This window comes from Miniopterus natalensis, chromosome X, assembly GCF_054644295.1.
Source record: "Miniopterus natalensis isolate mMinNat1 chromosome X, mMinNat1.hap1, whole genome shotgun sequence".
Classification (NCBI taxonomy): Eukaryota; Metazoa; Chordata; class Mammalia; order Chiroptera; family Miniopteridae; genus Miniopterus; species Miniopterus natalensis.
In genome coordinates, this window is record NC_142103.1 from 99787476 (window position 1) to 99801222 (window position 13747).

General features: G+C 42.0%; 1 protein-coding gene across 1 annotated transcript in view; it reads left to right on the plus strand.

The window, feature by feature from the left end:
- The window catches only part of PIR (pirin), an 83747-nt gene that overhangs the window by 22701 nt on the left and 47299 nt on the right, over positions 1–13747 (plus strand). Inside the window, exons 4-5 of the mRNA XM_016202966.2 lie at positions 6528–6611; positions 8504–8710. Coding sequence (XP_016058452.2) covers positions 6528–6611; positions 8504–8710 — 291 coding nt within the window. The remainder of the gene's footprint in view (positions 1–6527; positions 6612–8503; positions 8711–13747) is intronic.

The following is a 13747-nucleotide window of genomic DNA, read 5'->3' on the forward strand; positions in this document are numbered from 1 at the left end:
CGTCGGGCCTAAGTTTTCTATTTGCGTAGCGCAAGGACTCTTTCTTTGCTAGAGGTGGCCAGTTTGCCTATAGCCCTCAAAGTTGGCAGTCCTGGCTGCTCTTGAGACTCCCATCAGATCTGTCCTTGAAGGCAGGCTCTGTGCTCACAACACATACATTACTGCCGGGATGGCAGCAACATGGGAGGGTGAAATAGTTTTATTCTTAGAGATAGAACATGTTAATTGAAGTCCTTACTCTGCTACTATTAATGGTGTAATAATCAGACTAAGCCACAAGTTTTCATTAATAACATGTAGATAATAATATAGCCCCAGGATCAGATGTTTTGTAAATGCTTAAATGCTATGCAAACACAAGATGCTGTTATTCATTCATTCATTCGTTCATTCATTCAACAAATCTTCAGTGCCAGCCATATGCTGTAGCCTTCAGGGAGGTAACATTCTTACCTAAGAGGTAAGACAGACAGTAAATGAATAACCAAATAATTATGTAATAGAGTGTCCCTTCATGAAAAGGCTAGGAAGAAGAAACCAATCAGAATAGGATGACCAATTTGATGGAGTGGTTGGGGGCAGTCTCTCTTAGGCAGGAACATTTGAACAGAGGCCTGAATGAAGTGAGGATTTGGGCTAAATACACACCAGAAAGCACGAATGAGGACCTGAGGGAGGATCTACAAATGAAATCTCTGCCCCTAGATGTGTGGTAGATGTTCTAATTCTAGAACTTGCTGAACACTTTTTATGTGCCAGGCGCTTTGCACACATTACCCAGCACTTGGTGAGCTTATTTCCTCGGTCCATGTTGTTACATGAAGAAAGAGCATCCAAGAAGTTGGACTTCGCCCCACATCTCACACCTGGTAAATGGCAAACCCGAGGTTCCAACTAGGGCCCCAAAGCCTGAGTGGCTCCCCAAGGCAGGGCCCGCCAGCAGGGGGCAGTGTGGCAGGAGTCCCTGAAGCATTGGCGCCTCAGCAGCCTTGTGGCAGGAAATGTCAAGGCTGGAACCATTAGAGCTTTAAAATATTTAGATTCATCCATTGGCTGAATACTTAAACCATGTTGGTTATGTTCTCCTTTTTTGTTAAAACCCCCTTTTGGCACGTGTGAAGGTGTGACATGGGGTTGGGATTGGATGAGCCATTTTAGTGGGGTGATTTTTCAGCTTTCTCAGTGATTACTCAAGTAATTAAAACTTTTTTTGGTAAAATAACTTGGGCTCTTAAATTTCATAAATTCAAACATTATGTTTCTGTTCTTGAAAACCAGTTAGCTGCTTCCATGATGCGACATGTTCCTTGCTGGCCTTTCTCATCAGCCATGACCTCAACTCATGTTTTCATTTTTTTCTCTTTTTACTACTCAGCTACCAAGAGGAAAAAAACCCACCATTTGAGGGCAAATAGAAATGAAAAGAAAACATAGTTTTATCTATAACATAGACTTTATGCTTTAAAGAATAAGCCTTGTATCTATAATATCAAATGAGGTCATCATCACACTCTTCCTTCTGAATACCAGCCAGAAAGAAACAACAAACTATATTATATCTTGTGCTGTAATTCTGCAAAATTAATTTATAGCTCTTCAAGGTATACCTTTCCTAAATTTCACATTGCAAGTGCCACTTTTCTTTCATTATTGTTGTGGCTTTGTACCCTTCTCCTTCCAAATACAAACACACAAAATACAAAAAGAAATAAGAACTGACAAGGAAACTAAAATATTTAGTAGAGACCCATGAGCAGTTTAGGACTAGAAGGAGGAAAGGATGAGCAGAACCAGGAAGCATGGCAAGTCCTTTAAGAAAACACCTGTTTCCGATTACACATTTCTTACTTAATTAGACACATGCAACTCTTGAGTTTAAACATAACACTCCCAAATCCATCAGCCACCCACGGCAGTCCAGGTGTTTGTGATTATGTAATGTACTGAAAAAGTCATCTGGATTGTGTCAACTCGCAAAGTACTGCTTGAGTTTTTAAAAAAATTTGCAGGCATTCATTTAGACTTTTAAGGTCTCAGTGTAGCATTTATAGCACTAAGCAAAAAATAAATAAAAAATAAAAGATAATAATAATAAAGAGTCATTTCTCTGGTTTCTCATTTCCCCCCAAAGGCTGAAAGTACATTTGCTGTAAGTAGTAAAAAGTAGGCATTACAGATTCAGCAGATCTTCATTTACCAGATTTCTCTGATACAGGTTTTAAAGTGTTAGGATGGGAGAAGTGATGTTTATTTCTGTATTAGCAGAGAAAAGAGGACATTCCTATTTCAAAACTAGAGGAGAAGGGGGATAAATTGGCTTCTCAATCTTTTAGAAATAGTGTTGGAATTGCTCTCTAAAATAAAATTTGCAAAACAAAAAACCCCACAAAAAATAAAACAAGCCTCTTGGTGTCCACCATAAATATTCATCTTTAAATGAGTCATGCTTGCCTGGCCAGGCATGGCTCAGTGGTTGAGCATTGACCTGGGATCCAGGAGATCGGGGTTCAATTCCGGGTCAGGGCACATGCCCGGGTTGCCGGCTGGATCCCCAGTCAGGGGACGTGCAGGAGGCAGCCATCAATGACTCTCATCATTGATGTTTCTATCGCTCTCTCCCTCTCCTTCCTCTCTCTGAAATCAATAAAGATGTATTTAAAAAATAAAATAAAATAAATGAGTCATGCTCACCACAATTTACATTATAAACTTGCCTGACATATTTTGAGGTGATTAACAACTTGAAAGCCCCTAGGCTTAGATAATTGAGAAATCTTTGGGGATGGAAAGAATATGATTTGAAAGAGACTCCTTTGAGAACCTAAAGGAGAGCTTCAGCCCAAACAGAATGACAATCGCCTTTATTATGCAGTTATTTTAATTGAAAATGCATGCTTAACAGGAAAAGGAAAGCAATTCTAGACACTTCTCCTGGTAGTTGGGCTGCTGCTTTGTAATTTGGAATTTTTAAGCTTTGTGTGGAGTCCTAAGTGCTTAATTCCTATTTTGGCCTGAATGTCCTCTATAGCAGTTCCAGGTCTTTTCCACTTAGTGACATTAAAGTCAGAGCTAGCTCTGTTGTCCTCACATGTAACATGGAGTTATTCTTCTGATTCTTAGTGTTTTCCCTTATGTCTCACTGCCTTCCTGCCCAGCCCCAGTTCACCAAAACAAGGAACAACTCACATCACTTACTTTCATTCATTTATTAGCAGCAGCAGCATTATATTTTCCCACAATAAATGACTTGTTTTTGTTGTAAAAAAGTAAAGTACTCATTCCAGAACACCCAAACTACCAGAAAAGTGGAAAGAAGGTCACAACACGCAGATGCAATTCCACCATCTGGAGATGATCACAGTTCACATTTTGCTGTGTGTCCATCTAGGCACTATAACCACGCAGAAACTTCATTTGTTTAGTCTGACCTTTTCCCTTTCTTTCCTTTTGATTCAAACTGGCTGTGCCCAGCCTAGGAGCACCCTGATTCACCTGCCTCCTTCTCTGTTGCATGCCCACTCCCTTAATCACTAAGCCCTCAGGATAAAAGGTTCTGATCAGCATCAAATAATCTTAGGAACCAAGGCTCAGGTCTGTTGACCACAGAGAACGAGTTTTGGTCAAACTGAAATAACATCAAGGTCTCAGTTGTGTTTCAGCTCCAGGTCCAGAAAACCAGAAAGACCCCACTGACCACACCCTTGTGAAACCATATAGAGCAATACCATGACTGACATCAGGACCAGATACAAAGTTCAACTAACCCCTACCCCAGCACCAACCAATCAACGGAGGCCACGACCCTAACTCCACCATGATTAATGAGTTTTCCCCTATGTAACCCATCCCCTAGAAGCCATCAGTGAGCCAGGTCTTAGATAACAGTTAACCTGTGACTTCAGGTTTGGTGTCATTTCCTTAAATAAACCTTTAGTTTCTTTGCTGCAAACTCCTGGTGGAGTTTGATTAGGCCTTAATGTTCACAGGCCAATGAACTCCTTTAGTTCACTAACAGTACCTCCATGCATACCCTGACGTAACTGGATCCAATGTTATTTAAATGAACCCATTTAGATGGATCATTGTATATGATCTCTTTAAATAAAATTATTGTTCTGTAACCTGCTTTTTTTAAATTAAATAATGTCATTTTTCTGTTTCAGTAAATAGAGATTTATATTACTTTTAACAGTTGCATAATATTCCCTTGTATAGCTATACCATAATTTAGCTAAATGTATTCTATTAATCCATCATCCAGATTATCCTGTCTTTTTGCTATGATAATAAACATTGCAAAGATAGATTTGTATAGACATTCTATATTCTCTCCTTAGATTTAAATCTTAGAAGTGTATTTTTTACATTTAAATCCCTTTTCCATTTGGCACATATTTCTGTGTATAATGGGAGTTACTCTCTTTTTTCATATGGTCAGCCAATTTTTCCAATACTATTTATTGGAAAATGGATCCTTGGCCCATTGATTTGAAATGACTGTCACCATACAGGGCAATCCAAAAAAAGTATGCATACACTTTGAATAATTATAAAGGCAGTGTTTATTAATTTTCTGTACAAATGGGTCTCTTTTATTTCCAAGCCAATGTTGCACTGTTGCCATTACTATACCAAGTTCCCAGATGGAGGTTTTAGACTTAAAATCTGGTCAGGGTTCTCCAGAAACCAGAACCAGTAGGATATATAGAGATAGGTATAAAGAGGAATTTATTATGGGAATTGGTTCACGTGGTTATGGAGGTGGAGGTCTCATGATCTGGCATCTACAAGCTGGAGAACCAGGAAAGCTGGTGATATAATTCAGTTTGAGGTCCTGGGCCTGAAAGCAGGGGTGGGAATTTGTTCCTGGTGTAAGTCCCAGAGTCTGAAATAAGAGAACCAGGAGCTCTGATCTGAGGGCAGGAGAAGATAGACGTCCTATTTGAAGAAAAGAGAGCAAGAATTGATTTTTCCTTCACCTTTTTGTTCTGTTTGGCCCCATAGTGGATTGGATGATGCCCACCTGCATTGGTGAGGGCTGTCCTCTTTAATCTATGGATTCAAATGCTCATCTCTTCCAGAAATACCTTCACCCAGGCGCACCCAGAAATAAGATTTTGCCAGCTATCTAGGCATCCCTTAGCCCAGTCAAGTTGGCACATAAAATTAACCACCACAACCTAGAAACTCCAGTTTCTGTAGCCATCTGCCTGTCACTTGTCACTTGCTGCAGAGGACATTCCGTACACTGTATACTTCAGTGACATTGCTCTGTAAGATGACACATGGAGAATCCTCCTGTCAGCTAGCCCTGATTTGCACTGGAGTAAGTTCTCTATAAACATTTGGTTTCAGAAGCTGGCACCCAATAGTTAGCTGAAGAAGAGGTGGGTTTATTATAAAGGTACAGTATAAGATTTCAACAGTATTACAGTATCAGGTCTTTCATTGTCCTTGGTTTGAATTATGAGGAGGCAGAATAAACTGCCTGTTTTCCCAGCCTGGATTCTGAACAAGTTGAGTAGATAAAAGAGTAAGAAAGATGGCAGACCAAAATATTCCTTTATTTCTGGTGAAGCTGAGATTGGAGAACGTGGCTTATATCTGCAGGCAACTGCTTCTGAATACTGCACATGAAACTTAGGCAGACATTATTCAGATATCACTGGCTGTGCTGGAATCCTGCAGGCCACCACCAGGGAGCTCACAGAGGCAGAGAGCTAAAGAGGACACTTGCTTTCTGTAGGGAGGCTGGTTCCCCAAAGGGAAGGAAAGGGGCAGGGCTTCAGCTATGCAGGTGGTTTCTGCTTTCATGTCCTCCAATCAGATTAAGTTGTTTCCTTCCCAGGGGTGGTGAAGGACAGCAAGAGCCTAGGAGTATTGATGTTAATGGAATACCCTCCACGGGGAAGGAAATATCAAAAATGGCAGCTGCACATGGTTAGTGGCTGCTCTATTGAACAGCCCAGAATTTCTTTTCACTTTTAGATTTAGTATGGACCTGCCTCTGGAAAGTTGACTTTAATTCATATGAATTTATTTGACACATTTTACAAACATTTATTGAGTACTTAGTTTGTGTGCCTGGTGTCAGAAATACATTTCCTTTAGAGTTCTCAAGTCACCTTTTAGGTCTGCCATTCCACACACCTGAGTGACCACACACACTTGGTCACCAGGCCCCAGTTGTTTCAACAGGAGCTACTTCTCTTTCACCCTGAGCTCTAGGACCCACCATGGCTGGACCATGGCCTATGGGGCTAAGGAGTTAAGTGGGGGCTCCTCTCACTGGGCTGTGAGCTCTGACATGACCAGGTCTGCCTCTGCTGGAAGGAAGGGGCTCCTGTGTGAAATTCTTTCAAAGATGTGTGGGCTAGCACAGCCCTTTCACTGAGGTTCATTCCCTCAGCTAACCCTACTGTCTTAGTTGCTCCTGAAATTTTCCTCAACACATTTTCTGTGGGAAAAATAAACAACTCTTCACAGCTAACCAACATCTACTTTTTCTTCTGCTTGTTTTTTCAAAGGTATCTTACCTCCTGGAAGGGGGCAGCATGGCCCATGAAGACTTCTGTGGACACGTTGGTCAGTTGAACCCAGGAGACTTGCAGGTATGGCCAAGGACAAGGAATCTGATGGTTTAATAGTTGTTGGCTGTGCATGCTTGATCTGCCCACTGCCAGTACATTCACATTTTCCTCCCTATCATATCTTTGACCTCTCCCTTTCTGTATCTTTTCACTCAGCCTGGAAACTTGCATGGGTCTCTTACATTCCTCTTTCATACTTTCCTTGACCCCCTCCATCACTTTTTAGCTACCACCTAGTCTTTCTCTTACATTTATCAAAAGAGTAATGAGGAGTAACAGTCTCAATTTCCTTTATCTTCCATTTCATCCTTCACTCATTGCAATCAGTGTTGGCCTCTCAGCAGCCCCCAAACATTTACTGAAGCTGTTCAGGTAATGGTCACTCATGATGTCCCAGTTGCCAAATTCAGCATTCCAGCTTCGGTCCTCATCTTTATAGACTTTTCTGCTGTGTTTGAAACAACTTACTACTTATCTTCCAGCTCGTTTGAAGGGGTAGGTGTTGTCGCTTAAGACAATGACCCAAACCCTGCCACCATCCTAGACTTGTCTGATACGTATTAGAATTTAAAATCTCCAGGAAATTCTTGGGTAATCTTTGCAAATTTTGTAAGTCTGAACTTTATATCAGCTACTTTCTGGGATCATTTACATACTTGGCAGATTGATAACTGCAAATATTTGACTCATGGTGTTTTAATGAACATGGAATTTGAAGGCGGAAAAAAAAGCAAAAGGATAGAGTTGTGGCCAAAAGTTAACAGTAACCTTTCACTGGAGCAGAACATAAAGTAGAGATGGCCTGGAAGGTCTATGTGATGACTGGCTGTGAGCTCAACAGGGAAGTGGCCATTCTTCTGCCCTCCATGTGATGATTCTAAGGTATGTCTTTGTGGATCGCAGTGTGATTGAGCTCCAGGTGCCCACAGGTGTAACCTGCTCACTAACCCCATTTTCACTTTCTCCCTTGCCTAGCTCACTCTTCCCTACTCTTCCCTACTTGTGCTTTCTGCATCACTTTCCAAATAAACTACCTGCACAGAAGTCCTTGTCTTAGGATCTTCTGTGGGAGAACCCAAGCTAAGACAGGCAGGGAATCTACCATGTTCCATCTCTTCATCCCTAATATGCTCTTAATAAAGAAATAAACAAATATTTGAAGAATCTCTACAACAGTGGAAACAATGACTGTTTTCTCTAGGTAGCGAGGACTCCATTACTAGAATTGAGCAAACAGAGACTCAGATCACCCATCCATGTGGAGCCTGCACATGTACCTTTAGGCCCTCACACTTACCCATTCTCCAGCTGCTGCAGACATTGGCTGCTGATGGCTCACAGCTGCATCCCGCCCTGGGCACTGCCCTCTGCAGCAGGAACTGCCTCTTCCAAGGCTCTGTGCTCCCTACTGGGGGTGGCGCACTGGTTTGCTGAAGTGGGGATAAAAAAGCTTGCCTACCTCACCTTAATTTGGGACAATTCTGAAGGTTTACTCAACTCCAGACGTCCCTATTAGATTGGTTAAGGCCTTCGTTGTAATTGCATTGCTGGCTAGCTTTTCCCCCTACCCAATCAGGCTTTTTCTTTTACTTTTTAAGATGCTCCCAAGAGCACTCCCCAATATATTGTCTGCCTGTATCTTCTCATCTCAGTGCTCAGTTGAAGACTCAGGGCTACCAAAGAGAGGCTCTTTCTATTTGTGTGAATTTCAGATCTGATGCTTTGATTTCAAATGGGAAGCATGGGATGCATTGGGAAAACTAGAAAGGGTTCCAGAAGTTGTCATTGTTGTTTTCTTATTCCTTATGATGCCTGGTAAGGTACATCACTCAGTTACCATGACATAATGGTCCCACCTGTAGACTTGTTTGAGTCTGAGTTACATTTCCCTCTTGTTGGTCTGCTATTTGCAGTGGATGACTGCAGGCCGGGGCATTCTGCACGCCGAGATGCCATGCTCAGAGGAGCCAGCCCATGGCCTACAACTGTGGGTTAATTTGAGGAGCTCAGAGAAGATGGTGGAGCCTCAGTACCAGGAACTGAAAAGTAAAGAAATTCCTAAACCCAGTAAGGATGGTGTGACTGTTGCTGTCATCTCTGGAGAATCCCTGGGAGTGAAGGTGAGCCATGATACTATGTGTGTCGGAAAGCTGAGGTACTCAGTGACATGAGGCTGGCCCCATCTGGGTCGTCAGTTCTCACTGGGTTTGTCACAGTTCATGTACCGTGGGATGGACTTGCTTCAGAGGTGACAGAATCAGTGAAACCTAAGGAGACTCAGAATGTTTTGCCACATGCAAACCCAGAGAGTTAGAAAAATCATAAGAAAGCAAGTTCATATTAAAAATTTGGTCAAAAAGAAATTTTCCAGGTAAATTTTAATTTGTGCAGATTTATCTTCTTTCCATTTGCTTCTCATGCAATTGTATAGCTCCTTGGAACTGCAAGATCACGAACTTTAAGAAACAAACCAAAACCAACTCCTCTCCCTGAAGGTTTATTTAAATTATTTATGCCAAACTTAGTAAGAAAAACACACTACTGCATCATAGAAATGTTTTTTAAATTAATTTGAACATTTATTTATCCCATACCTGTCATACCCTGTACATTCTTCTCAATAAGACTATAATATTTCAGCTTAGGGTCCCACCATTTTAATCCAGTACGATCAATTGAGGCTAAAGATTGTGGACAGATTTGTGGTAGGAAAAGGGTATGGTACGTACTATGTTAATTGTGCACCAGAACTGCTGCTGGGAGGCCAAGTTTTGAAGTAACGGCCAGCTAGGGAGTTAGCTGTCGTAGCGTGGTCTCTTAGGTAGGGTTCCCAGAAGCAGACCCAAGATGAGAATTCATGTGCAACTGATTTTAAAGGAAGTGTCCCTCGGGGACAGATAAAGGAACTGGGACAGAGAAGGGACCCAAGCAAATGTATCATCTCAGATAAAGTCCCAAAGAGGATGGGGACTCAAGGATCAGTCCACCTCTGAGTTGTCCCACCCCACCCCAGGGCTAGGCAGCTGGGCCCTCATGCTCCCTTATCCCAAGTCATTAGTTATCCCAAGCCATTGAGTTTGGGGTGGAGGGCACAGAAACAGTTAAAAGGCATCCAAGGGGACCTGGGAGGGGCCCTGACACCCAGTTCCACACATGCCAACAGGAGTTGAGAGCATCAGGAAATTAGGAACCGCCTGGCTGAGCGTGGCTCAGCGGTTGAGCATCGATCTAGGATCCAGGAGATCGAGGTTTGATTCCTGGCCAGGCCATGTGCCCGGGTTGCGGGCTCAATCCCCAGTCAGGGGCCTGCAGGAGGCAGCCGATCAATGACTCTCTCATCATTGATGTTTCTATCTCTCTCTCCCTCTTCTTTCCTCTCTGAAATCAATAAAGATCTATTAAAAAAAAAAAAAAAAAAAGAATGAAAACCTCTTTTAAAAAAAAGAAAGAAATTAGGAACCACTTTGCCATTCTCCCTGTGAGCTGCCAGCACTTCAAACTATTTTGCATACTAATTTATATAAATTTAAATTGTGTTTAGACACACCCACAGGGACAATGGCTTGGCAGTGGCTACTAGCCAGCCACTCAGTGGGGTGCATTTCATGGTAACAGTTTTCTCATGATTATTGGTTGGAACTTAATGGATTTTTTTTATAATATATCTTTATTGATTTCAGAGAGAGGAAAGGAGAGGGAGAGAGAGAGATAGAAACATCAATGATGAGAGAGTCATTGATCGAGCCCGCAACCAGGGCATGTGCCCTGACCGGGAATCGAACCCCAATCTCCTGGATCCCAGGTCGACGCTCAACCGCTGAGCCACACCCGGCCAGGCGGAACTTAACGGATTTTATATTTTCTACACTATAACCACAATTCTTTACCTGTACCAGGCCTAGGCATGTGCATTATTCTGCTTTGTGTTTCTGGTGCAAAAAGAAGTAATCCAAATGTGCTCCCTCTTCAGCACATAATCTGCCTGCTCTCTGTGCGTACTTCGCAGTTGGAAACATGACTTCATCTTGTTTCTGTGACCCATTTCTGTTTCGCCGAGCATTGGGCAGTGCCCTTTCCAGCTGTATGGCCGGAGTTTCCTTCCCTTCAGCAGCACAGAGGACAATTCAGATACGGTGGGGTCTTCTTGGCATAAGGCAAAGGACATTGCTGTGTGTGAAGTTGGTTAGGGAGGTCTAAGGAGAGCTGAATTCATGCACCCCAGAAGCTGCTTGCTCTGTTTCCAGGGGGGGCTTTGCACTCTGTGTTTCCAGGACTTTAACTTTCTAGAGACGTGTTGAGAGAGAGATCCCTATCCACTTCAACCAGAGCACAAGGCTTTATGGAATTGTCCTTAACATTCCTTGACAAAAAGAGTTGAGCTGTCTGCAGCTGAAAAGAGAAATGAGATCACTGATTTAATAGGTAAGCAAAGCCAGCAATATCACGAATCCTCAGAGCTCACACTGCTTCTCATTTATAGAAGACACAATGCAATTTTAATGTCAGAGCCAATTCCAGTTACAGGCACAATGACATTTTAAAGCATTTCCAAGCAGCAGACTGCACAGTCTTGCAGTTACAACCAAGAATTAGAGACTGGAGGTAATGTCTTAACTTTGTAATGTAATGTCTTAGTAGCTGCTGGCCTCTAAGTTGTTTATTTTTGTTGAGTAAAATCTTTAAAGTGAATTACATTCCCCTAAATTAATGATCAGTTTTCATTATGAGAGCCTTTTAATAAGGAACTCGTGCAACCCTGTTTAGGATTAATTTGAATAATTTTGAGAAGCAGTGTGTTGTTGTGGGTACCAGCATGGAGTCTGGAGACAGATGACCTGGATTATAATCCCCACCATGTGTGGCCTTGGGCAAGCCTCGTAACCTCTGTGCTTCAGTGTTCTCACCCATCAAATAGGATTGCTGAGAGGATTAAGTGAGTTTTTTATACATTAAGCTATTAAAACAGCATTAGACACATTGCAAACACCACATAAGTAGTAGCTGTTACTATTATTATTTTGATTATTTGTGTTAACTTGGGTAGGAGGTGGGCTGAGATTTATGTTTACTGTCTAGGGACTTGCTGGGATTTGGGACAGGTAATTGACCTGCTCTGAAGAAAAGACACCAGCATGAGTCAGTGTAAAGATGGGAGGACTACTGACCATTTTTTTCTGGGTCTCATAAAAACAGTTTTCTACATCTGTAGCTCACAGAGGAATGACTGGATCTTTAAAAGTCTAGATGTTCCACAAAACACACTGAAGATAATATTATGTTAAGTTACCAGGTAGAGCTGAGAATATACCTTTCAAGAGATTGATGTACTTATAATTAATGTAGAGTCAACAGCAACTCCCATCCCTACAGCTAAAATATCTAGAAAATGGAATTAGTGATCATTTCAGTGCTTCTCCAACTTCAAAATTCATGATTACCTGACTGTCTTGTTAAAATGCAGATTCTGATTCAGCAGGTCAGGGTGGGGCCTGAGTGTCTGCATTTCTCACCACTCCCAGGTGATGCTGAGGCTGTGGTCTGGGGGCCACTATTAGTAATGTGTGTAATGACCATGACGTCCAAGACGGGGGCTTACTCATCATTAGGACCAGTTTGATTATGAGCCTATAGAAGATGTTAGGGTCCAGCTGTGTGGCTTTTGGCAAATCTTATTTAATCTTTCTGGACTTCAGTTCCTACATCCACAAAGAAGATGAGGGGGTTTTGTGCAAGATGCTATATTAGCTTTTGCAAATAACTCAGATGTCCTTTTGATACTCCCAAAGACAGATGTGCCCCTGTTTCTCAGTTTGTATGTGTCTCAGCCCTTGGGAAGCCACGACGAACTTTGAGCAAGATTTTGCCAGAAGAGTACAGTCCCAAGTGACGGCTGAAAGGGGGGAGAGAGAAAGATGAGATACTTAGAATAGTTTCTGTCACTTTTGGAAGGTCAAAATCACATGTTTATTTCATGAGAATCTGAAATCCTCCAAACCCCATTCCATTCTTATCAGGCAGCCAATCAGCAATATTTACTGCCAGTTCTCTCTGGAACAGGATTCTTTTTCCAACAAACTCCTCTACTTGCCTCCTGCTGTTCTAAATTCCATTATGTCAGAAGCAAACCTTAAGGAGGCCTCGGCCCCACTGGGGTCAGAAAAAGGCAATTTGGAGCCAGACTGCCTGGGTGGAGGCCAACTCCACCACTGACTAACTTAAAGAAATCACTAAAGTCTGCTGGGCCTCAGGGCACTCATCTGTAAAATGGAGGTACTTAAATGACCCAGAGGGCTGCTGGGAGGATGAAATTGGTTAATATGTGTACGTAACTTAGAACAATACCTGGCTGCTCTTTTTACCTCTTTACAAAAACTTTGTATGGTGTTCGTGTGACTTACAAATATAACGAAAGAATCTTCCTTCTGAGGGAGACTATATTCATGTATTGGAAGATAACCAAAAGTTTAAAAATTCCGTTTCCAAAAGAATCTCATGTAAAGCATTCAGATCTTCTTACCGCAGTGCCCCTAGGGCCTGATTCAGTGCCCGCTACATACAAAACAGTCACTAAATATTATCATTAAAATGTAAATGATGCCGGAATGAGAGAAATGAGGGCAAAGTAGTAAGAAGATAAGACAATATAGGGATTATTGCAATAAGCTTCATATGAGCTAACTAAAGAGTTGAGAGAACAATAAAATTAGCTAAAGTATATTCTAAAGTAAACTATTTAGGGGATTAAGAAGTAGGGAAATAAAAACCAGACTGATTTTTTTTCTTTAAAAGTGAATGCTAAACTGTTTTTCAAGACCCAGATTGTTTCCTGTAGGTTTCTGAAATTCAAGCAATGACAACGAGGAGCAGAGGGTTGGATCTCGTGGGGTGCGCAGGCAGGCGTCTTGTCTGCTTTAGCATCTTTCCTGTGGGTTTTAAGGGTGTGGCTTGATCTCAAGTAGGGGGCATACATACCAGCTCTCAATGTGTCCCTGCTGTATATAACTTTTCTGTACCCTGGTTTAGCTGTGGCAGGCATTGGAAGACCCTGTGTCCCTCAGGCAATTCTCTCCCAGCCCCAAACCAACATGCCCACTTAAGCAGCCTGTGTTGGTTGTGGGTGGGCATGAGATTTATAACTAAATCTGTGATTGTCACCT